The sequence below is a fragment of the Mizuhopecten yessoensis genome, unplaced genomic scaffold (genome assembly GCF_002113885.1).
Source record: "Mizuhopecten yessoensis strain PY_sf001 unplaced genomic scaffold, ASM211388v2 scaffold8131, whole genome shotgun sequence".
Taxonomy (NCBI): domain Eukaryota; kingdom Metazoa; phylum Mollusca; class Bivalvia; order Pectinida; family Pectinidae; genus Mizuhopecten; species Mizuhopecten yessoensis.
In genome coordinates, this window is record NW_018407394.1 from 988,067 (window position 1) to 1,015,473 (window position 27,407).

At 34.2% G+C, this 27,407-nt stretch overlaps 1 protein-coding gene across 1 annotated transcript; it reads right to left on the bottom strand.

The window, feature by feature from the left end:
• Positions 1 to 3,492: 3,492 nt before the first annotated feature.
• On the bottom strand, positions 3,493 to 22,242 carry LOC110455095 (multiple epidermal growth factor-like domains protein 10). The gene is made up of 16 exons (XM_021505034.1): positions 22,170 to 22,242; positions 21,876 to 21,992; positions 20,797 to 20,898; positions 18,721 to 18,825; positions 18,051 to 18,155; positions 17,833 to 17,937; positions 16,397 to 16,501; positions 14,774 to 14,878; positions 14,457 to 14,561; positions 14,242 to 14,346; positions 14,027 to 14,131; positions 12,483 to 12,587; positions 11,142 to 11,246; positions 8,541 to 8,651; positions 4,907 to 5,023; positions 3,493 to 3,661 (listed from the first exon to the last, which is right to left on the bottom strand). Exons 1-16 carry the CDS (start codon positions 22,231 to 22,233, stop codon positions 3,543 to 3,545), a joined length of 1,680 nt encoding a protein of 559 aa, XP_021360709.1. The 5' UTR covers positions 22,234 to 22,242; the 3' UTR covers positions 3,493 to 3,542.
• Positions 22,243 to 27,407: the final 5,165 nt, after the last annotated feature.

Below are 27,407 nucleotides of genomic sequence, written 5' to 3' on the forward strand. Positions count from 1 at the left end.
TGATAAAGCGGTATATAAGAACCTCCAATTATTATAAAATACTTCTTCTACCATAGGGATTGTGGGATTTCATACTAATTTGGTCTGGATCATCCTTGCGCAAAGGGGACTCAATTTTATATAAATGGTGTGTGTGACCCCATGGGAACAGAGGAATGGGGCCCAATAGGGGAAAAAGAAGTAAAACTTTTAAAATTCTTCTTCTTCCAAAGGTATTTTATCCTTATTTGGTCTGGAATATCCTTGGGCTAAGGGGACTCAATTTTGTATAATCAGTGGGTGTGGCCCCATTGGGGGCAGAGTTGCTTGGCTCAATAGGGAAAATAGAATTAAAAACCTTTAAAATACTTCTTCTACTGTATGGATTAAGGATTTTTATCCGAATTTGGTTTGTAGCATTCTTAGGCAAAGGGGACTTTGGTCTGGAGCATCCTTGGTAAACGGTGGGTGTTGCCCCCCTAAGGACAGAGATTTGAGGCCAAATAGGGGAATTAAATGTAAGACATTTAAAATTCTTCTTCTCCCATAGGGATTAAGGGATTTTATCCCAATTTGGTCTGGATCATTATTGGGTCTAGGGAACTCAATGTTGTATGGGACAGAGAAGTGGGGCCAAATAGGGTAAATAGACGAAAAACCTTTAAAATACTTCTTCTACCATAGCGATGAAGGGATTTCAACTTAAATTGGTCTGGATCATCCTTGTGCTAGGGGGACTCAATTTTGTATAAACGGTGGGTGTGGCCCCCCTGGGGACAGAGGGGTTGGGCCCAATAGGGGAAATAGAGGTAAAAACCTTGGAAGTCCTTCTTCTACTGTATGGATTAAGGAATTTTATCCGAATTTGGTCTGTAACATTCGTAGGCAATGGGGACTCAATTTTGTATTAACGGTGTGGCCCCCCCCCCCCCCCCCCCCCCTGGGGGCAGAGGGATAGGGCCCAATAGGGGAAATAGAAGTACAACTTTTAAAATCTTTCTTTTACCGTAGAGATAAAGGAACTTTATCCTAATTTGGTCTGGAGCATCCTTGGGCAAGGGGACTTATTTTGTATAAACGGTGGGTGTTGCCCTCCTTGGGGGAAAAGGGGTGCGCCGAATAGAAGGAATAGAGGTTAAACCTTTAAAATCCTTCTTCTACCACAGGGATAAATTGGTTTTATTCTAATTTGGTCTGGAGCATCCTTAGGCCAAGGGGAGTCGATTTTGTATAAACAGTAGGCGTGGTTCTCCTGGGGGCAGAGCCCAATAGGGGATAGAGGTAAAACCTTTGAAATCCTTCTTCTACAATAGGTATTAATGGATTTCGTCCCAATTTTGTCTGTTGCATGCTTAGGCCAAGGGGACTCAGTTTTGTATAAACGGTGTATTGGACCCCCTGTGGGCAGAGTTGCGGGGCCGAATAGGGGAAATAGAGGTAAAAAAACTTTGAAATCCTTCTTCTACCATAGGAATTCAGGGATTGTATCTCAATTTAACCAGGAGCATCCTTGGGGAAAGGGAACCAAACGTTGTATAAACGTTGGATTTTGACCCCTTGGGGGCTGATAGTTGCGGGACCCAATAGGGAAATCAGAGGATACATGCCCTTTGGGCCTCTTGTTATTATTTATTGAAAACACCTTGAAATGAATTTTTGCATTACTTTGCGCTAAGATGTAATATTAATTACATCGATTCTTCTTACAATCGTGACATTACTTTTAAGGTACATACCTGTCATGTAACGGCGTTCAAAGATGATAATTAAAATGTATTTCCATGTTGCTTACAAATGTTTTCCTATATTGTTAAGAATTTTTTGCGATCAACTTGGTTTTATATCATCATAAAAGTTAATAATTAGTAGTTCAATGATCATATTTGCACTCAAAATAACAATTCTGTGATGTTTCTTATCGGCTACAACCTCCAGTCAGACTGCAAATTCTAATTTGTATTAGTTCTCGGGATGTAATACTACTATAATGTACAACGATATTTTGATTGGCATGTAAAGCTGTAACCTACAAATCTAAACAGTAAGTTATAACGGCAATCTGTCTACTTTTCATGGTCGAAACGTGTTGAAAATCATGTATGAACTGCATATGGGTCAAACCATGACTATTTAAACAGCTTGTTATCACACGTACTGGAAAGGTGGGTGAGGTCAATTTAAAAATCAATTTTGTTATCGTTAAACTAACAAATCAACGGTTTACATTTGCCGGCGCACGAAGTGATTCTAAAAGAGGAAGTGTATTGACTTTATAATGAGTGTACTGTGTAAGAAATCGATCTTTTACATTACGTTGAGAGACATAATTAATATCTACTCTATGTCTGTAATGGTTGTTGCCACTGCCTGTATGTCGCTTGTGATGGGTTGAAAGAGATACACAGGGGGCGGTTTTAATGGTAGGGAAAGATGCCGTCTATAAAATTACTGTCTGCAAAATCTTAAAACGATTTTTTTTTTCATTTTTAGTACAAAAACAACCTTAACAAACATCTCTTCCATATTACCACAAAAATAAATAAAAACAAGTGTCAAAATATTAATAACAGTTTTGGTCTAAGGCTGAGCCCATAAAAGAAAGCTGTTTTTTAGTTAAAACACCGCTATCATTTAAACTGTTTATTGTATGCTTAAGCAAAATCTTCAGTAAATTTTAAGGAAGACTTGATATGTATCCAGGGAATTGAAACTGCCATGTCTGACATGCTTATAACCAATCCTGGTGTAATTCTGAACAGTCGAAATGGAACCCCTTATTCAAAATGGCGTACTGTGAGTATGTTAAACATTTAAAAGCATGCTAAAAAATAAAACATGATGGGAACACTAAACAATACTGGGAATCTATACAAATCTATCTTTAAACAAACGACAAATGTCACTGAGGGACATTTAAGAAGAAAAACATATGATATTATAATACAGACATTGATATTCCAGGCAGTTGAGTGCTTCATTTTAACACCCTAGCAAGACATATTGATTTTCAATAATTGTATAAAAGACTTTCTATGTAAACTTTTATGTGTTGCATAATAATATTATACAAACAATGTAAAGATTGATTTAGGCTTTTGGCGAAAGTATTGGTATATTAATATAAGTATTGGTATTCAAGGTAGTGAAGTGTTTCGGTCTTTACAAGGGAAAATACACATTTAATGTATATGTTAAATATCCATGCATTTTCTTAATGAACTGTTCTCTGTGTTCAATCACAATTATAACCATTTCCCCCCGATTATACTCCTTGCTCTTAAAAGAAGATGAATTGTTATTACAAATACAGGCCGAGAAAATGTAAGTTGTCTTACTGTGCAATAAAGCGACCAGGTCTGGAATCATAAATGTGGTTAGCTCATAATAAATGTTATAGATTTCACATGATTTATACCTGCGAAATATTAGTTTTACTTTTATATGAGCCGTATATTATTAGTTCACTTTGGTGCGAAGGTTAACAAACAAAACACAAACCAATGAAATGTTTGTAAAGTGTTTAATATATATTTTATTCCAACAACATTCGAGTTATAAATTGATTACTTTCCGATACACGTACATCCGACATAGGGGTTTCCTCGATAACCTCGGGCACAGTAACATTTGTTGGTTAACCTATTACAATAGGCGTTCCTTTTACATTTTCCCCAGCAGGGTACTGTAATGGAAATAATACATGGACTTATAGCAGTTTTTACCACCTTGGTATCAATTTATTTAATGAAGTGTTGGTTTATTAATAATTTGTCATCAACCAAGAGAACATGCCGCGCTGAATTGATTTTTAGGCGTTAGCGCAGGGAAAGTCGAGCTACCTAAGTACCAAGTTTAATACCGCGTATGACCATCGTTGGCACTGAACAGCGTTGCAACGTTGCCATATTGATCTATAAACCGACGGTCAAGGTCAGCGGATATGCTTTTCCATTCATCGGTGAACGGGGAGGGGGCGGCTGCACTTTCAGAACACCAAAAGACGTCCACGCATGGATGCTTTTAATGAATAGAATTTGATTTCCACTCCCAAAATATATATGCTACAATGGTTGTTTCCTTTCCTTTTCTTGTCGAGTATTATGCAGTACCTCATACTGACCATTGGATTGATGATTAAACAAATATCAAGTAAGAAATACGTGTATTTCAAGTATGCTAGAATCTTTTCTCTATGTATTCATGGAATGTGTGGAATAAAGAATTGTCGGTACTGGCAGCAATGAGAACGTGTCGGCGCGTTCTAGCACATGGTCTTCAACAGATTTCAATCTGTAGCTCAGTTTTCTGGACAAGTTTTACAGTCACCATCTTGATCTCATTGGGAAATATACTATTTCCTTGTGTGATATGAAGTTGGACGTATTTGATTATGATCGTTAATGTGCCTTGATGTTTTATGTCATCACCAGAGTTGTTGATCTGATGAGGTGACATTACTTGAATTTGACACAGATTTACATGGCAGTTGTCGTTGATGAAGCAGAAGACGTTTACTCTTCCAGAACACTTTGTTTTATTTTCCTTGATATTTATTCAAAGGTATCCATGTAAATATTTCCTTCGTGTATATTTTGACCTCGTTTTTATCTTTTTTTGAGTTCGGATTATTGTTCTGTTGACATCCGGTATTCTCTTCAACACTTGCGTTTTTTATTTGGTACATTAATCGTTAAGTTTATAAGGTATGAGAATCGATACAAAATGAAATTTTTACGAAATCAGATAGTTCGTGAAACGCAAGTAAATATAAAGAAGAAAAAAATCTATAATTTCGTTTCATTTCAACAAATTCTGTTGTTCGATAACAAATTGATTGGACAACAGGCAAGCCTATATAAGTCCTATCAAATAGGCATGCCAGAGTGAAAAGGGTAAATAGTAGATTTTATATTTATTGTATACTTACCTGTAATCGTGCGTGTACAGCCTACATACGGATTTCCACGATATCCAGATCTACAGCAACACCTATTGTCAGAGGTTCGACAGAACGAATTGGCCTTACAGCGACCATCACAGGGAACTAAAAAAACATTTTAATTTATCATTTCAAATTATTATTGTTATTATTATCATAAAGTTTATTATTATTAATATCATTACAAGCTTACCGAAACATAATATATATAATATTGTCCTTTTCAGTAACAACAAGTGAATTTTATTTATTAAACAATGAAATATATAACCAGACAGGGTGATGTCGTCCTTTATCAGTTTGTGATATTGCCATCTAGTAACCATATAATTATAATAAAGTAGGATGGAATTGAAGAGTTATTCATTGTTGAAACATTTGTCGACATATGTCACAGTGATCATTTGTCTGGCCAGTTTTAGCCTTAACAAAACAGAGGCGTTTAAAGAATTACAGAACGTCCGCATTTACGATTGCTCAGCTTTTTGCATATTTGGTCATCACTAATGTGTGCTTACCTTGCTGTGATCATTCAGACTTACTTCTTTTATTGCCTTTCATATGTTTTTGTTAGCAAAAATAATATGTAGCAATCCTGAGAAAACGTTTTCATTAAAAGCCATTCTAGGCAAATAAATATGTAATAATGGGGCTAGACCCAAGGGTGCATCCATGATTGTGTTTGTTTCTTTATGCCATGTTATCACACATGTTTGGTTGTAGAGTTGCAGGAATATCAAATACGTGTATTTCAATAGTATAAACCTGTACTAAGGCCTAAGGAGGAGGGCTGAATCCTGAAAGTACTTGTTGTAGTCTAAGTGTATCCATATCTTCATGACCAGCAATTACATAAATAGTGAGCTGTCACTACAGATATGGTCAAAGAGTTGAGGTCTCAACCGTTCCATGATTTGATCCAAACACTCTGTCCCCAAGCCCATGCATCATAACTGTCTCTCCATGGTTATTGGGTGGGGAAATATAGGGGATGTTTACTAAAAACGTTATATTTTGCTGTAAGGGTTCGGTGTAAGAGGATCAATCAAATCAGATTATTATTTTAGAATGAGTAGTTCAAGCAATGTATATCAACAACTGGACAGATCTTCATAAATTTGGAAGCCAAGTTTTCTCTTCTATATTCTCGAATATTCATGTCACCTTATGATCAATGTAAGCATTAACTTAGTTTGACCTTATGATTAATCTTTCACCAGATTATCTTGATCTTTGGTAAGTCCACTTCTTGTTGGTTATGACCAACTTTGCTTCATTATGTCACAACAAAATGTTTACCAAAATCTGGCCTTTTGAGGGTCATGTAATGTGTTTTGACAGTATAGCCCACTTTTCAATTTTAAGAAATAGCGACCTCGACTTTGACCTGATAAAGAAACCTCTTTGCACATCTATATATATATCACACTGTATCACTATGTGGAGTTTTAGAAATTTCAGCCTTTTGGAGTCCCGAGATAATCTCCGAAAACAAAAGTGCTGACGGACAGACAGACAGACAGATAGACATACACTGTGATTACTATTGGGCACTAATGAAAGTAGGTTTGTAGAATTTCATATTGCCAATTGTTTGTCAAAAGTATAAAAAAAAATATATCAACACCCTCTGTTTATGCAAACTAGACTCCCCTTTGTCCAAAGATGCTCTAGAACAAATTTGGTTAATATGGATCGCTTAATGTTTACAAAAAAACATTTTTTCCCTCTATTTCCCTTATTGGGCCCAACCCCTCTGCCCATACGGGCTATATGAGCTAAAATGGTTTGACAGCATATACACAAATATTATAAACACATGGAATTTTCCAAACTATGAGAATGAAATGTTAACAAATCATTTGCAAAAAATACAATTGTTTAATTGTCACTCAATGCTGAACCAGAATTAAGTGAAGCAACATGTTGAGATATCTTCACAACTGCTTAAGTTTGCAGAAAATTGCAGACCTCATCATAATTAATTGTAATGTTTAAATGTGCTTGAAATATCATACCAGCGTGTATTTGGCCATTTCGTCAACACCAGTCACAAAAAAATGGTGTTTAAAAGCTTTATCTGGAAGTTTGCAATACAAATTTGTGTCTAATTGTGACAGGTAAAATTAATATATTTTAGGGAGGAATTATTCACAATGTATGAATATTTTAAAATGAATTTTAACTGTCATTGTACAATACCAGAACGAAAATAATATAAAATGTAAGATCTTTATCTAATTGTAAATTAAAGAAAGACGTGTCTTGTTAGTACAGGTAATATCACAGAATTAAAGTCCAGGGTTTAATAATGCTATATTAAATAGGAATAAATTACAATATATGAATATTTTCAAATGGACTTTACCTGTCATTTTACAATACCAGAAAGCTAATAATATTACAAGTTAGAGATTGTAAAAAATGTATCCAAAGTGTTTTTACCTATTATTCATAATCTATAAAATATCACCAACAGCTGCTACAATTCGTCATTAGAGTCCTCGGTGTGTAATCGTTCGAAATTTACCCCCTAAGCGACGCCATTTTGTATGTAATGCAATGACACGGGAGTGACTAATCAATAAAGCGTTCTGATTCCTACCGAAAATGAAATAGAGAACAACTCCGGACCGCCTCTTATTATGGATAAGTCAATTTTCAAAAATGGCCGCCGAACAAAAATGATGACCAGACGTCAGGTCGTTTGAGCGTTTGATCTGGGAGGGAAAATAAACGGAAACGCTTAATCGTGATAAAGACTTTTTAAAAATGGACTCCGCTAAGGATTTGACGAGCAGACGTTAGGATAAAATGTGGAATTACCCCAAAAGCAAAAATGTCTCATGTAGATTGTATCACTATAAAAGTTGTTTTGGATCCAAAACAGGTGGAATTTTGAAGATATCTCGTTTGCTATTTTTTTATTAATATTATATATATTATGTTTAATGAAATGCTTCATAATGTTTTCGGTTTGGTAAGGGTGAATTAGTTGACAGGGGTATAAATAGTTGAGTTGTTTAAAAGTTATTCAATATTGAAAACAAGTTTGCTTGAAATCGAATGAACCACAAAAAGCTTGTACCGGACAAACATTTGGTCAATAGATAAATAAAATATCAATTTTAACCGATTTTAATTAAACTAGGAAATGTCTGTATGAAATAAATGCCCCGCTCATGGATGGGACGGGACGCGAAGGACCGGACGGACATGGGCAACACTATGTACCCCTCCCCCCCCCATTTTATGGATGGGGCATATAATAAATTGGTTACAATACAAATAGTATTCCTAACTTTAATATTCAACTTTAACTTATAACGACCATTATTTTTTCTTGTTTAATGGTCAAGCAAAGTAAAATTGTATACATATTTCATAGAAAAACCAGGAAATATGCTGCTTATTTACTCGGTTACAAACGTTTACATGAAATATTTGATCCTATCTTATTTCATTCTGCAAATTTCTACATAGTTATAATCAGTAAATAGATATCGTTTTACTTACACTAGTATTTTTAATGCATACTTCCTACACAATTGTTTATCAATTCAAATAGTTAAACACCTGTATGAACAGATTACGTCTTTCTTTAAAATAAAAATAAATTTACCTCTACGAGTGCAGCCAGAGTATGGGTTACCCCTGTAGCCAGATTTACAGTAACACTTGTTGTCTGAGGTCCTACAGTAAGAATTGGCCCTACATTTACCCCAGCAAGGAACTGGAACAGAAATGTACATTTATTAAACCAATATTGATATTTTTTTGCAAGTATGAATGAAATGATTTAGAAACTTGCGAAACTTATTATTCCTTATATTTTCTAAAAATTGATATGGTGATATATATAAATATATATATATAGAAAAAATAAGATTAACGACCGACTAAGTTGACTGAGTCTAGTAATTTGAGCTTGTTGGTCACTGACGATAGTGACAATCCGTGAGGCAAGATTAAAAGGAATATTAACTTTAGTGTGTTTACTGTGGTTAGAGTAAAAATTTAGATAATTATGTGCATCTGTAGCCTTACAATATAAATCCGTTGTAATCTTATTTGAATCTAGTTGAACTAAAACATCTAAGAAGTGTAAAGACGTTTCGCTACACTCCATCGTATAACAAATAGAAGGATGTAAAGAATTCAATAGGTTTTGAAATTCATTCAAATCCTTATCAGAAGGCCATATAACAGAACGATCGTCAAGGAACCTTAAAAAAATATTTCTGATAAATTCAGTAAAATTTTCCCCAAACTTTGTTTCAATATTAGATTAAAGTGTTTCCTCTAAGTATCCTAAAACTAAGGTTGCATATGTAGGGGCAACCTTAGTTCCCATTGCTGTACCCTTAATCTGTTGAAAGTATTCTTGCTCAAAGTAAAAAAAAATACGATTGAGGACAAAGTCTAGAGCTTGCAGTATAAATTCATTACTTTACGAGAATTCACTTTTTCTCGTTTTTTGATCAACCAATATTTAACAGCTTCAATACCAAGATCATGCGGTATATTAATGTATAAACTAACAACATCAAAAGAAACAAGTTTAGCATTATGTGGGACCTGTTTAGATAAACGGCTCAGAAAATCAAAATCGTCTTTGATATAACTGTTTACACTTGTGCATAAAGTTTTAAGAATGAGGTCTNCTTCATGTATCCGTATTAGCTCGTTGATTAATCTACGGGTTTCCGCATCGAAATCGTCACTTGCCGAAGTATAAAATTCAACATTACTAAGCATGTTATGTATGCATTCATAATAGAAATATCTATTCATGACCACTACTGCATTGCCTTTATCAGCCTCTTTGATAATAATAGAGGTATCATTTCTTAAAGAATCCAAAGCACATTTCTGTCTGTAAGACAGATTACTTTTTGCGTGTTGATGATTATCATTATGTAAAGGAATCTTTTTAAAACTATCAATGACGTCTTCTAAATGTTTGTCCGAACTTACTTTAAAGAACACGTATGACTGTACATAGACAACAAACTAGAACTGATTCTTTACGAAATCTTCATGTTAACAAACATATTCATGAATGTGCTGGAGATAAATTTAATGAATTACCTTTGAATCAACTATTTTCATCAGACACTATTTTAAGAGAAACGAAAGAAGACCAACTAATCAAAATATTAAAACCAAGTCTCAACAGGCCACAGTAAAATTTTACGCTAAATTGTCCACCAATCTTGTGTACTTCGTGACGTCACGTTACTATTGTAGTGTGATGACACGTAATTGTGACGTCACGACGTTATTCTTTCGAATAAACCTGAAGAGCCCCGTGAAGGATGAAAGGAGCAAGTTTTTTAGTCGGTCGTTAATCTTATTTTTTCTATATTTACTTCCTTCACATGGACATTTAATCCCTTTTTATTATATATATATATTTGGCAATAAGGTATTAAATTGTGTCAATTGATATAAACTGATATCGTTTTTTCTGTGACAGTAACGTTTAATAAAAATCAGTATTTTGGATGTCTGTTTTGTCCACTTAACCTTCGATTTATCCAACTTATTAAAAAAATACTGGATTGGAAGTGTGTAAAAAATAAAGTACTTTTCCAAAACAAACAACAACTACAACAACAACAACAAAACAAGTGCTAATCACCATGACGTGTACAACCTACATAAGGGTTCCCACAGTAGCCAGATTAACAGTAACATTTGTTGTCTGAGGTCCTACAGTAGGAGTTGGCCCGACATTTTCCCCAGCACGGAACTCGAATAAATTATACATTTATTCTATGTAAAAATTATCATATTGTATATCCAGGATGAATAAAAATAGAGATTTAAGTAGTTTTTATAATATTTAGTTATGATTCACAAGTTCCTTGCTTGAACTTTAGAATGTATCATCTCGGTTTTTTTCTATGAATTGAAATGGTTTTTTTGTTTTTTTTTACATTTTTGTCAATAACATATTGAATTTAATTGTTTAATAAAATATTGGTATTGTGAACTCTGCGACAGTTACAATATAAATATAATTATTTTGATGTTGTCTTCGGGAATCAGACCCCGACCTCCTGCAAATAAGGCCGGAAGGTTAACCACTCGACCAATATGCTCCTTCCTGAAATTACAGTTTCTTGCTCGATGTTTCAAATGTATCGTTGCGTAATTTGTTCTTTGTCAAACAGTTACAGATCATGTAAAACAAACAAATAACTCAAACAATGATTACCTTTACAACCTACATACGGGTTCCCACTGTAGCCAGATTTACAGTAACACTTGTTGTCTGAGGTCCTACAGTAGGCGTTCGTCCTACATTTACCCAAGCAAGGAACTGGAACATAAAAAGAACATCTAACGAAGGAAAGCAATGCGTTTTCATGAATCTATGATTTCGGGGTAAATTCCTATGATGTTATTAAATTTATAATTTTAACATTTATACTCAGTCAACATACACTATGTTTCTCATTCAATAACAGGAGTAATGTTTCAGTTTATCTTAAAGGATTGTCTTGGATAGTTTTCTGGTGGACTATTGGCCCCGATGTAAATTGTATCTTGTTGCTTGATAGTATACTGACACAGTTTACGTGAAATGCTTTATAAAAAGATATCTTATCTTTCATCTTAAAAAGTTGCAAATTTCTAACGTTAACCGGATTTTAAAGGCATTCTTTTCCATTTTGATGGTATTTCATTTACGTGCAATTCCTTTATTAACCCTTCGAACCATTGGTGAATACTAAACGGACGTAATTGCCATATGTAGCAGTAAATGCTTACTTTGTTGAGACTTCGGAATGATATTCATCAGTTTGGTATAAAGGCTTTGCTTTGAACACAAACAGGAATTGAAAATGTATTCAGCGAACTTTCAAAACCGACTATTGCATTTGACAAGCAAAGCGTGTAAATGACCGGTGTCGCACCTCTAAGCCGCTAAAACAACTCACCAAGCCAAAGTGGACCGAATCAGTGCTTACCTGTCAAAATTCACAGAGACTTTTGGTACAATTGCACTCCAATAATGCAGGAAGACAGGGTACAGGTAACCTGTTTACACATTCCACCCTTTATTTGGTCTTCTTCTTTTTGTTAAATAACTAAATTATGCGCATCTTAAACTGGTATTTCTAGCGGTCATAATTAAATAACGTTTGATTTATTTAGCATGATTTATTTAGAATGCTTTATTTATTCTTTTTAACAGTTAATTTACCTTTACCTCCTACATAAGGATTTCCTACGAAGCCAGATTTACAGTAACACTTATCTGAGGTTCTACAGTAAGAGTTCGTCCTACATCTACCATCACACGGTACTGAAAGATTGTATCAACGAGATTCATTTGTTATTGTTGTTTTTTGTGGGGGTTATTTTTGTTTTGTTTGCTTGTTTGTTGTGTTTTTGTCGTGTCTTTTGTCTTTTTTTCTTTATCTTATATTATTATTGGAGTCTGCGATTGTTAAGATGGACTTGTGGACAATGAATACAATATATCAATATGATATTAACAAAATCACACAAGAACTTTACTATCTTTATTGATAATGAAAAGTTTACGTACCTTTACAACCTACATACGGGTTCCCAACGAAGCCAGATTTACAGTAACACTTGTTGTCCGAGGTTCTACAGTAGGTATTTGCTCTACATTTACCCAAGCAAGGAACTGGAACATAATAATTAAATTAGGTTATACAAGATATGTATATATATATAATATTATGGTATGTTTTAAAATTCAGCACTTTGTTCCCATTATGTATCTAAAGTGTGATCAGTGTATCAAATATATGTAAAAATTGCTATTACCTCGATATCCTTAGGTATGCATATTTCAGCAGAACGATACTTGTTTATTTTTTTTCTGTATACAGACTAAAGTATAATTACTAAATTTGCTATAACATGTAGATGTAGGTTTTTCGTGTAATACAATGCGTTTGTTTACCGTTTTGTACAAATATCTATATATTGTTTCTTTTGATACATTTTTTCATTATTTATACAATGGTATTTTGCACAAAAGTAGATCTACACTATCCAACCGTTCAATTTCCAATTTCTCTGCAAAATTTAAACGATTACGTATCAAAATCAAGCTACGAACACACAATTGTACAAATGTAACAAAAAACATTCAAAACATCATGCCACGAAATGCAAAAATAGGGACTTAAAACAAATTCAAACAGAAATAAAACTATCCGAAATCCCAATTGTAGTCAGGAGTGAGACCGTGGTCTCCGGGTGTTGATTGTTTTTGAAGGGATAGTGCTTACGTCGACAAATATCGTGACTGTCATTATATATCACGTATATTCCCACAATGACAAACTACTAAGACAAACTTCTCTTCTCTTAAGTATTGTAAGTAAAACTAATATCTAGTTGAAAATACAAAATCGTCAATTCCACGTTAACACTTATTTAGTTGGAATGAATGCCTTCCCGTGAACAGCAAATCTGTTTAACGTAATTTGTTAATATATTACACATGTCTAAAAACATTTGCTACTGTAAGGAAATAGAACATTACACATTAACTTTTATTATGCAAGATAAATATGTAATGTAAATCTGTTAGTTTGACATCAATGTGCGTACCTTTACAACCTACATAAGGATTTCCTACGAAGCCAGATTTACAGTAACACTTGTTGTCTGAGGTCCTACAGTAAGCGTTTGTTTTACATTTACCATCACACGGTACTGAAACATCACATTTGTACGAAACTAATAGTAATCAGATAGCATAATAAAGATCCGTGTCTTATTGACTCTGATCTTTGCCTTTAAAATGAAAATGTGAAACTCATTCTTCCTGCAATGTATACCACAAGGAAATGGAAAATAATCGTTAAGATCATTAATAAAATTAGAAATGTAAAGCATCTTTTCCTGAAAAAAATCTGAAATTTCAAGCAATTGTACAATATTGACCGTTTTTAAAACATATTCATGTCGGTATGATTTCACCTCAAACAGGAATGACGAATGATTTCTACATTTGATATATGATATATCGATCAATCTGTTATTATATAAAAAGATATAAATTTATTTCCATACCGAGAAAAGGACGATTTTCCTGTGTATTTTACCAACCTTTACAACCTACATAAGGATTTCCTACGAAGCCAGATTTACAGTAACACTTGTTGTCCGAGGTCCGACAGTAGGCGTTCGTCCTACATTTACCATAGCACGGTACTGGAAAGTACAATACATTATGAAAGTTAGTCACCTACACTTATGATCATAATGATACGATAAATTCATGTAAAGATCTTCTACTTTTCCCATTTGGTAAAATTATGTACCTTTACAACCTACATAAGGATTCCCTACGAAGCCAGATTTACAGTAACACTTGTTGTCCGAGGTCCGACAGTAGGCGTTCGTCCTACATTTACCATAGCACGGTACTGGAAAGTACAATACATTATGAAAGTTAGTCACCTACACTTATGATCATAATGATACGATAAATTCATGTAAAGATCTTCTACTTTTCCCATTTGGTAAAATTATGTACCTTTACAACCTACATAAGGATTCCCTACGAAGCCAGATTTACAGTAACACTTGTTGTCCGAGGCCCTACAGTATGCGTTCGTCTTACATTTACCATCACACGGTACTGGAATAGAGTAAGGTACATTAATTAAGAATATCGCGTACGCTTGAAATACTTCTGATAAGTTATATCAATAAAAAATCAATTTGTTTCAAGTTTTGATAGAGGGTTTACATTTGCCCTAGTTAGGAAATACAACATTACACATTAACTTTTGATATTCAAGATAAATATATAATGTTAAGATCTGTTAGTTTTGACATCAATGTACATACCTTTACAACCTAGATAAGGATTTCCTACGAAGCCAGATTTACAGTAACACTTATTGTCTGAGGCCCTACAGTAGGCGTTTGTCCTACATTTACCATCACACGGTACTGAAAAAATAACCAGTTGAAATATAAAGCCCAATACTAACGTGTTTAACAGGTATTACAACTTAATAACGTTATTTTCTGCTTTTGTTCAGGTACCTTTTGTACATATCCAATAAAAAATACTTTAATGAAACGGACAAGAAAATTAAGTCGTGCATTAAATATCCAGCGTGAAATTGGTTACAGTTCTTATTAAATATTGGGCTAGCCTAATATGGGACTTGACCAACGTTGGGCTGGCCTAGTTTGATATTCGAATAATTCAAACATAACACCTATACCACAACAGGACAGCTTATCATGTATCAACATCCAGAACGGCATCAACGATACCCCAGGCTAGAGATGCCCACCGGACAATCTCTTCGAATTTCAGTATAGAATCGTCAAATTTTCATTTTCAATAGGCCGGGGCATATTGTTGTAGGTCTTGTGCTACCTTTTCACACCTTAACCACAACAGGACATCTTCTAGGGTATCAACGAAAACTTAACGATTCTATACTGAAATTCGAACAGATGTCCATCACGGCATCACTCTTCCTGGTGCATGTGCACAACAGTATAATGCATGTGTACAACAGTATAATGCATGTGTACAACAGTATAATGCATGTGTATGCTGGGGATGCATGCACAGCGATGAGAAAATTCAATAAATACGTAGAGACTAGTTGGCCTTGTATGCTTTTCGGCATATAGCACTGATATTAAGTTCAGTATAACATCTCTTATTGAAGGGCTGCTGAAGAATTGAGTTGTGTTAATTAATTTACCAAATCGTAACAGATTAATTGCCAATAATTTATCATTGAAATATAAGGAACTTTTTCATCATATTGGATAGGGGTAATAGCATCGTGTTCTCTACAGAAATGAATTATATTATTAATAGAATAGTATTTATAGTGAATAGCATATTGAGATATAGCAGTAAGACACTACATATTCATCACACATTAATCAGTCTTGATATGCGATTTGACAATCTCTTGTTTAAACAAATAGGTAATGAGGGATTCATGTACTAGTGCAAAACGGTAACTATGCATATGAAACTGATTTTCTGGTCTTTTTATAGCTTAATCAGTTTTGAGAAAAAAACTAATTAAGCTTACGGGACTTTTAGGAAAAACTTAAACTGATATGAAATAAAATAAACAAACAACACTGTTCGTACACATTCTGCATAGCGTACTATAGAGCAGAATTCGAAGCCTAGCCATCAAATTGTTTTACCGTCGCTCTAACAAATTGAGCTACCTTGTTAACGGATGTGGCCTAGCTACTGTATCCATAACGATATGATAGGGAGGTTACTGTATATACGAAACATCTTGGAACTAAGTGTGGAATTCTATAGCATTATTACTACAGTGGGACACGGATACTTAAAGGACAAATATCTCCCCATAGGGTTTTGAAACGATTCATTTATCTGTAGCAATGCATTAAGTTGCAGTAAAAATATATTATATCAAATGTCATTAGATAGTTCTTTTAATAAAATATACCAACCTTTACAACCTACATAAGGATTTCCTACGAAGCCAGATTTACAGTAACACTTATTGTCCGAGGCCCGACAGTAGGCGTTCGTCCTACATTTACCATCACACGGCACTGGAAAATACAATACATATGAAAGTTAGTCACGTACACTTATGGTCATATTGTTAAGATATCTTAATGTAAATATCTTCTACTTTTCACATCTAGTAAAATTACGTACCTTTACAGCCTACATAAGGATTTCCTACGAAGCCAGATTTACAGTAACACTTGTTGTCCGAGGCCCTACACTAAGCGTTTGTCTTACACTTACTATCACACGGTACTGGAGTAAAGAAAAATATATAAATAGAGCAAAACACGAAAAGGGAAGGTCAGAATGAATAGGTTTATTTTGTTTTTTGTAAATTAACTTAAATGTATATCCGACACAGGAATTTTCAATTACCAAAGTAATAAACTTGAACAAAATACATTAACTTTGGTTATTCCAGACAAATATAATGGAAATATCTTTCACTGCAAGATACATTATACAAGAAATTTATTTAAAGTCGCATTCATGAAAAAAAGAACATTTGCTCTTTTGAAAGATATTATTGCGACAAACATATGTAAAATAACAATAATACATTATTTCTATGGATTATGAAAAGTTCTTTTTACACAACCAATACAATTTTCTATGTGACGTTTTGATGACTAGTACGAAATGTACACTGTCACCTTCATCAGACAAATGCAAATGACCAGTGAAGCTTTTGCACACAAAGGTTAAAAATAAATACGAGTTGTCCACAACACCCCCAGATTCAGAACATCAGGGATTTGCTGGAATATGTGCTGACAACATATTTTAGTTTCCGAAAAAAACATCTTGCTACAACGCTTTGACACTGTTATGTTGACGACACACTTGAGATAATCAAGAAGGGGTCACAGGAGGATTTGACCACACATACCAACACCATATATGCCACTAACTACATCAGATTCACATGTGAGGAAGAAACCAACGGCACAATGCCTTTCCTAGACACTCTACAGATAATGAAAGAAGACGGAACCGTGAAGGTATTGGTCAATAGAAAAAAAGACCAATACGGATCAATTGCTGAACTTCAAATTTCACCGTCCTTTTCACCAGAAGTAAGGCGTCGTATGCACATTGCTCAACATATGTGATACAATAGTCACATAAAAACAGGACAAAAGACAAGTGTACAATCGCATTGCCAGGGCAATGAGAACATGTGCATATATGGAATGAACCCTAAAACGGGCACAGAAACCGTGTCAAAGTAAGTGAAAGACCAAACAGGCCAATAAAGGATCAGAACAAAACCAAAGGCCAAGTGGTCATCCCATATATGAAGGGTGTACACTTATGTTCATAGTGTAAATAAATATTAATGTAAAGATCTTCTACTTTTCATACGTACCTTTGCAGCCTACATAAGGATTTCCTACGAAGCCAGATTTACAGTAACACTTGTTGTCCGAGGCCCGACAGTAGGCGTTCGTCCTACATTTACCATCACACGGTACTGGAATAGAGTAAAGTACATTAATAAAGAATGTCACGTACGCTTATGGTCATAATGTAAATAAATATTAATGTAAGGATCTTCTACTTTTCACATTAAGTAAAATTACGTACCTTTACAGCCTACATAAGGATTTCCTACGAAGCCAGATTTACAGTAACACTTGTTGTCCGAGGCCCGACAGTAGGCGTTCGTACTACATTTACCATCACACGGTACTGGAATAAAGTACAACACATATGAAAGGTAGCCACGTACACTTTTGGTCATAATGATAAGATATCTTAATGTAAAGATCTTCTACTTTTCACATTAAGTAAAATTACGAACCTTTACAGCCTACATAAGGATTTCCTACGAAGCCAGATTTACAGTAACACTTTTTGTCCGAAGTCCGACAGTAGGCGTTCGTACTACATTTACCATCACAAGGTACTGTTCAAAAACGTATACAGTTTTATTGATTTTATAAAACCATTAAAATATCATGCTTTATTCTCAATTAAACGCAATGAAAATATATTTGTTTCCTATTTTTTAATTGCTTCTCGTTTAAATCGTTATTGAGGGAATACATATGACATTGTACTATATTTCGATAAGAAATACTGAAAAGTATTACAGGAAAAACTGATAAGATGAAGAAAATGACCTTTCATATCTTCAGTAATAAATGCAAAACTCTAAATACTAACAAGAAAGGGGAATTCCTATATTCAACGTTCCTTATCAAGTTTAAGCAGTTATTACGACTTTAAAAAAAACCATTGTGAATAGTTTTACCTGTGCATCCTTCGTACGGATTTCCTATGAAGCCAGATTTACAGTAACACTTGTCGTCCAAAATCTTACAGTAGGCGTTCGACTTACATTTCCCAAAGCAAGGAACTGGAATACATCATAGAAATCGTGTATTTATTAAACTTGTACAATATTGAACATCTGCTGGAAGTGATATTAGTATACGAGTGTAATTGGTTTAGCTCTAAGGCAAATAAAAGGTTATATCAATACATATCAAATATTTGTGACATTTGTTTACTGCGAGTAACTTTGTTGATTTTGTTTCATAGCCGATATGAACTATTTGAACAGGCATTTGACGATAGGAAGAAAGCACATCCAAATTTATAAATAAATCTAGCATATTCAATATTTGACCAACGCCATGATCTTTTAGAACTTTTTTCAAATGACGTGTGATAATTAAAAAAACGCGTCTTTTCTTTTAGAGAGTATGCATAAAAAGGAGTCCCATTATTGTGAATTTGCAAATGTATACTTTGAATGATTCACTTATTCCGGTCATGGAAACAATGTTAGGTGAATATCATCTTTTATCAATTACAAATTCATGATAAAAATACAATTTCTTAATTTCAAAGGAAATCTGATAACCAGTTCATGAATTATAGGAGGAAGCGGAAGCGACCGAACAACAGTTTATATCTACGCAACTGTCAAAAGAACAGATGATTTAGGATTTTTTCTATTATTTGCAATTAAGAATGCCAAGAAACATTCGTTGCAACGATATTAACATTCCATATAAAGCATTGAACTAAATTATTATGAACGAAGTTTTGGCATGGTAGTAGAGAAACAAGCTTCATTAAATACTATTTTTAAATGCTGAAATAAAAAAACGTAAATCTAATTGATCCTATAAAATAAGTGCACATTTTTACATAACCAAAGTTCTAGATCGATGTTTTAGAATGTTACCTAAAACAGGATACATGCAATTTGAATAAGGACTGTCTCCCTTTAAATTAGTCACCAATGGAAGAATTCTGGTATCTTTTTAAATGAATTTTTGTTTGTTGCAAATTGGCTTCTTTAATTTCCAATGAGAAAGGGACATTCTCATTTTGAATGGTGACAGACATCACGAAAAAGGCGAGGGAAACCCATGATTTACCGTACAAATATGAAGAGGGGGAAACAACAACATAAGCGATACAAAGGGATCACATGAGAATGCAAACAGGAAATTAACGAAAAGTTGATAATAAAAATATTGGATTTTGACCAGTAACGTAAGATGAGTATTATTCCTGACGGGTGTTAGAGTTAAGACCGTTATGATAGTAGTGCATGTCCGTTTTTCAATGAGATTTAACTGGGGAAAATAATCAACATGATGTGTTTCCGTATTTTGATTTATTTTCCAATTCCAGTGACTATCCACGTTTCCGAGATTTTAATCATATATTTAGTTATAAACATAACGTATTTGATTTTGGAATTTGAAAGTGTCCAAAATATTTTGAACGGACGAGAAACACTGCTTAGTGAACACGATTCTGTCCTTTGTCCAGCATCCTACACAAGACGAATCTTTCAATATTCTTCTGACCAGATATGAGAATTGGTTCTAAATGATATAACAATTCTGAGCATAAGCTTTCTTTGAGATTCCCTATGTTTTCAAAGTTACTTTACAATGTTGAAAAAAAATACGAATGTCGCATATTTCATAGATTTTGTCTAGCATCATCCCCGAAATTCCAGTGGTTATGCCCACTCGCATTCTCTGCACGCCTGGAATATGTCCTGACAAGGCACGCGGTTACCTAGTTTTTTGCTTCTAGATGAAAATAAACTGACCATTTTCTATGTTGTCATTTGACGATTACAAAGGAGCGACATCGCACTTCAAAGCCGGTTAGTTTTACCGATACACTGCCGCACTATTCTTTTAATTACCTCAAATGACCATATTTGTCTGCTTGTCTTATTCACAAGTGGTGCGTACAGAGCCTTCGATATATGATCATGACATATTCCAGGGGCTTATAAAACGTAAGTGGCCGAACCACATATAATTTCGAGGATGATCTGACATGGAACACGTACCTGGCTTGCAAGAATAAAAACCATTGCCTACATAGCCAGTTTTACAAACACACATCGACCCATTCCGAAACGCATTCTCACAACATTGGGGCAGTGTGGGGTCTGAAATCAATACAAACAAGACACCAAATCACCATGTAATGCATTCATGACAAATATACCCCAAGCAACAACTTCAAACAATAATAGTGAATACTGATAGATCCAATGAAACAAATATGGTGTAACCGTGAATCTGTATTCGTATTAACAAACGATATTGAACAGATGAAAACCTACAAGACTAAGTTGCAAAGTTCCTTACACTTATTAAAATTCTTTTTCGTTAAGTATCGTTTATCAAATTTTTGAGTTTCCCTCTTTTGCTCTATTCGTCAGATGAAGAAGTCGCAAAGAGTAGATAGCTTAATAATGACCCATACGGAGAAATACATTGCAATTACAAAATAAAATTAGAGAACAGGTGTAAACAACCTGCCATATTGTATCATGTTGCAGTGCACAGTCGGAAATAAGCACAAAATAGAAAGTGTTCGAACCCCGATGTACTTGTTTGTAAGTGTTTAACTTGTGTGACGCTGGAACCTTATTCATTGTTAACATATTATTATCTTCTTATTCATTGGCTTTTGTGACGTACCATCCTAATGACTATTATATGTATCATCATAACATTTGAACTAGTCTAGTAAAATACGACAACAGCATCCTATGTTTTATTGCTTCACACGTTTTAAAATATTCCATCAACGAGATCGTCAACAATAACAAAACTAATTTAGCAGCTCAGAAAAATAGTTTAGAAGGTTTCATATTTGTAAATAATTGTTAAACTTGGTAAAACAATATCAGATAGCAGCATCATTTGTTGTATTGCTTCAAACGTTTTAATACAGACGTTTTTAATTAAGCAGCTCAGACAAATACAGTTTAAAGGTTTCATGTATGCAAATATTATTTTTTAAGCTACCAACTATACTGTTATTGAAAGTCATAATTAGCATTTAAAAAGAAAAATTATAAATAAAATTCATATAACAGAAACACTTAAAAAAAACAATCTGTCTCATTTGCCTTACTTTGGACGCAACCAGTGGAGCAGTACGGGTCGCCACAGTATCCAGGACTGCATTTACACCTGTTGTCAGCTACGTCACACCAGGAGTGATCTGGACAACGACCCATGCAACCCTCCCCTAAACATAGAGAACGAAGTACGGCGAAATAGGTTTATACAGCAGTAGGAGATCATGACCGTCCAAAACATTTTCTTTTGAAGTAATGATTATCGGCTTACTTCAACAATAATATCATATATATATGTATATATATATATTTGCATCTTTCAATTTCAACATTTGTAAATTACGTACATGCTAGTGTCTTTTGTGCTCCAAGAAAGAGAGAAAATGCCACGAAGAGAAATGAAGACAACATCACTGTTGAAACTACAGACGCAATTTAAAGGTTTTCTTTTCATGTTTCACAACATATATATTCCACGGCAACTCCTTAACACTTGTTTTGATATAAACCTTTCTTTACGTGTATAAACATCTGTTTCATATGTTAGTAAACTTTATGTTCCACCTTCTTCAAACAAAAAATTGAGATACTAGGTATACTCAACTTGACGGAATAAAAATAACTATTGTCGTTTTCTTGATCGAAACTGATTGAAGTAGGTGAATTCAGATCATTAATACAGAGAGAAATAAGTGCACAATGCGTTTAATTATGAAAACACAAGTCAAAGGATTGGTGCAGGTTGAAAGAAACACCTGTCGTCTTATTCCTGATCCTCTTGTAATCACACGTGTTGGAAGGTACGCCTTCGTTGTACCTAATATCAATACCGATATACTTTGCTCTAATGGCAAATAATACACTATAAACGCAGATTTTACTATGAAAACAGTGTAAGGCTGGGTCTATATTGAGAACTCACATAACCATGGTCCACGCTTCAATTAACATAAGAAGGTATGATCAAGTAGGAGGCGGCTATATTAGGCAAAAATAGAGAGACACTTTGTGGGTACGTGGTAGGTCAATGGCAGATACTCATACATGTATCAGTGTTAAAGATGGGCTTACCTAAACAGGGTGGTCGGATGGCGCAGTCGATAACGAACTCGCTTTTCAATAAGGCGGTTGAGGTTTGATTCCTCGATCGGACGTGAAAAAAAGGTCACCTGTGACCACGTCGCTTTTCTCAGTGTACTTCGGTTTGCCAACACGAGGACCCGCGCGCTAACATCCGGGCCAACACGTGATAATTGTAAAATATAAAAATAAAAGTGTTTTTTATCTCTCAGGTCATTGTAACACTCAAAATGCCAAAATAAACTTTTGCATATTTCCATAGAAATGCATTTCGGAAGGTGAAAGATGAGCATGTGATTGCATCTATACAAATGTGGTAAGAGTATGCCAAAATTAAAATCATTCACCTGTTTCTTCCTTCTATCACTCATCGAAAATACCAGGGATCAAAAATGGAAATCCAAGCTTGTCTAATATCTATTGTGACGGAAGGGTTGGCTTGTAAACCCAAGTTCATAATGAGCATATTGCATATATTAAAAATCGCTCTACTACTCGAAAGGGATAATTGTAGGCATCATGGCTACTACAAAATCTCGGGTACTAAGAAATCCACTACCATCTTGTATCTTGAAAGGTGAACGTGACACACACATATGTGATTGTATCTATGAAATTTGGAAAAAAATACAAAATGCCAAATAGCTGTTTCGTCCTTCAATGAAATGTAGAAATTAGAGTTGGTCTAAACTATTGATGAAACAAAACGGAAGTGCGTAAAACACCTTAATATCAGAATTTCAAAGTTTAAAGGAATGCTGGTTAATTTCATGATAATAATTATTAAAGTGTAAAGTAATCAGACCCAAACCTATACATGTACTAAAGCAGCCAATTTAGTCTAAAACCCATCCTTAATGAAAATCATGCGAACACGTCACTGTTGACTTCGTTTTCAATGGGACATTCACTTACGTTACAATTGTATATAAATCGTATTACTGTGTAATCCCTGTAAATTCCATGTAGACCGCGCCATATGTTACACAAACATTGTAGGGATGTTGTTTTCAGTCACCTATCAGTGATCTGTAGCTCGCTGTCCTGTCAGGTTTCTGTCAGGTACTTACGGACTAGTATTACAGGTATGTTAATATGCTTTCTCCCACTTCTTCGTATACAAGGTACACGTGCGCTACATAGTGTACGCAGGTGACACTTGTAGAATCCATCTTTGATTTGAGATATATAAACAAACATAGAACCGAGCTTTGAAAAGCCTAACCCATATATCACATATGTGCTGGAAGTTGCGTAGCAAATCATTTTTCGGAGTGCATGCTTACATAGCTTCAAAACAATCTACCAGGCCCTAGAAACAAGCATCCGTGTTCTGGGAACACCTGTTTATCTGATTATCAACAAGTAAAAGTTTCACTTGCTAATGATAAGACTGAAAGGCTCTTAAAGTTCAACAAGCCCCTTGATAGATGATGCAGTCACCAAAATTTACAACCCCCTGATAATTAATATTCAAAGACCTCAATTAAAAATCGGAACTTATATATGTCATTTGAATATATTGAACTTGTTGTTGGCTATTAAAAAATACAGTCATGTTAGCGTAGTCGAAAATAATGCATCAAAGCTGATTCCTACCTCAAATAAAGATAGATGTTGCCATGCAAAACCACTAAAATCATTGTAAAATCCGCTAGTAATATTTTTTAACAGATTATAAATAAGAAAACATTGCCTAAGTATCTTTAATCGATACATGAACTTAAGATGATGTGCCATTTAATTACATTTTGTGATGTTATAAATGCGCTAGACGTGTTATAAACATTGAAGCTGAAAAGTGCTATAATGGTTATAACATGTCTAGCTTTATAATAAAAACATTAAATGTCTTTAAGTGGGTTTTTTAATGGTCATAAGTCTGTGTTTTTTTCAAAATATATACCAATAAAATATGTTATACGGACGATTCACTATGTACATTTCCCAAGCAATAATCAGGTACTTTTGAGGCCGGTAAGCCTCTCCATACCTTGTTTAAAGAAAATAAGGTCTGCATGACCTAGGTATATAAATGAACTTTGAATAATATGTCATTTCAGCGATTGACATGTTATAAGTCAAGTGAGCCATTTTTATGAAGACATCAGCTTTAATACTTTATTATTGCCTCCGTTAACCTGGTTATGTACATTTTAAGAAGCTTGTGTTTAAGTCCAATATATCTAAAATTACATATAAATACATATTCCGATTTGTAATAAGGGTCACTGAATATGACTTACCAGGAGTTGAAATTTAGGTTGACTATAACATCTTTTAGGAGACTTGTTGAACCTTAAACGATTATCTGAGGACAACACGGTATAATATGTTCCGTCGGACTAAGATTTTCATTTTTTTTTTTTTATATATTTCTTTCCATATTTATTATTGATACCGACGGTCAATATTAATCATAAAAAATAGAAATCAATGAAAATATGTGATTGAAAAACAATCTTTATTTTATATAGTGTATGCTTAAGCATACAAGCATACATGTATGCTACGCCACTGGCTGGGGTCTTTTCTTGCATACTTTCTAAAAACAGATGAAATCAACTGTTTAACGTTAGTTGATTTGCATGGAAACAAATGTAGGTTGTATGAATTTGTGAAAAAAGGAAATCGTGCTCTACTTACGCAAGACAAAAAAATACCATGATAAAAACAAAATTCAGTGTCAACAACTCATCCCGTTTTCACCTCTTTTCTCTGTAAGATGTAAGCAAATCATAAGTTGCTTCCCTTGACAAAAATACAGTCCATTGCAGTTCGCGCTGATAGCCAGTGGGTCGAATAGAATATCTAAGCAATGCTGACAAAGGAGATATCTGGTATGCAATAAAAATTACATTCTACTGTCAGATTTAGAATCTAGTTTCGGAACTGAGGCTGACGTCGAATTCTACACTCGGTGATACAATTGATAGAAAGCACAGTTGCAAAAAGCGTCTTAAGTCTGATGGATACATTAAAAAGTAGTATTTTATAATGATTTAAATGGGGGCAAATTTTCAAGACTGAGGACTAAACTGAGGGTCATTTTCAAATAATATACATAAAAACTTTTTGAGAATTTGACTAAATGTATTACATGTACCTGCTTGATCTAGGGTCTAGAAGGTCGTAGATACATGTACTGTTCTAGTACTCTCGTTAGATGAAACATTTAACGACACAATAATGAATCATTACATGTATATAATACATGTAAGTAACAATGTAATAACATTGTATTCAGTAACCCTACAAACAATAAACAAAGGAATTATAAAACAGTCACCGGTCTTATGAATACCTCTTTAGGAACTGTTAGATTGATGATGTTCCAACGGCGATAGATTCTGTTAAATTCCTAACGAGCAGCGTCCGTTAATGGAAGCTATAAAAACTCTGCAACATGACCATATTGACGCCATCTTTGTTTTTACGCGCTAGGTAAGGGGAGACCCGTTTGTCAGTACAAAATAATATTGATATAATATTTTGTTTGTTACAAAGTAACACGGTTTTTCGAACTATTGTATGAAATGTTAAAAGATTTAATTAAGAGTCAAACAGAAAAAGCAATGAAAATTTTCTTCATCTTGCATCATTACTCAAGAATGTTTTACTACCTTGAGTGTCTAAAGTCTGAAATCATTTTGATTAATTAGGAATTACCAGTTTCCTAGCAATATCTTTTATTTCCAATTTGGAGCATTGCAAATACAATTGCATCCTCCACTATGACGGCAAACAATGTCACGTTGAAAACGTTAAATTAATTATTTTTTTACATTATCTTCCTCGACTCTGATCACTTGGCTTGGATCACCATATCTGAGAAATTAAAGTAAATCAAATAAAGATGACCGCCCGTGGCCTATACTAGACGACATAGTGGTTTAATTAGTCGCCTACAAGAAAACATAATTTAGTTGTAACATGTCGTACTATTTGTATTTGTATTAAGGTATCAGACTTCTTGTTGTTTAGCAAATAAATCCTAGTGACGGGATGAAATTTAGGTTTGTTCTTGTCCAAAACGCGAGAGAAAAAGATGATTTTTTTTTAAATATAGCCAATCAAAATTGCTTCAGATAGATTCTGAGGCAATCCTGGCGATTTGAAAGAGGGAGAAATACTTTATGAGTATAACATATAGTGTAACCCATTTGAGATTTTTACAATAGGGTTAAACCCTCAGAAAACTTCGGGGTTTCCCAAATTTGAAAAACCCTCGGGTGGAACCCATATGGACATGCAAAAGTAATATAATTCAGTACCGTTTACCTCCCCTGCGTCGTTGGTTTATTTCAAGTGTGCTGTCCTTCCGTACAGGGAAAGCTGAGACTTAACGCTCGTTAGCCATTTAAATTACAATTGTATTCAAAATATTTCTGAGGAATTAGGACATTGATAAAGACTTTTGATGACCTTTTCCTATTTCAAAATTATCCTGGTGACAGTTTGTAACTGTCATAATAACTACGTCACTGGAATTCCACAAACGGAAC

Excerpts from the sequence above, each read along its gene's own strand:
- LOC110455095 (XM_021505034.1), bottom strand. The coding sequence starts at position 22,233 with ATGTTGTCTTCATTTCTCTTCGTGGCATTTTCTCTCTTTCTTGGAGCA. Across the intron at positions 21,993-22,169 it reads AGCACAAAAGACACTAGCAT|GGGAGGGTTGCATGGGTCGT; the intron begins GTACGTAATTTA and ends CTCTATGTTTAG. Across the intron at positions 18,826-20,796 it reads TTTTTATTCTTGCAAGCCAG|TTCCTTGCTTTGGGAAATGT; the intron begins GTACGTGTTCCA and ends GATGTATTCCAG.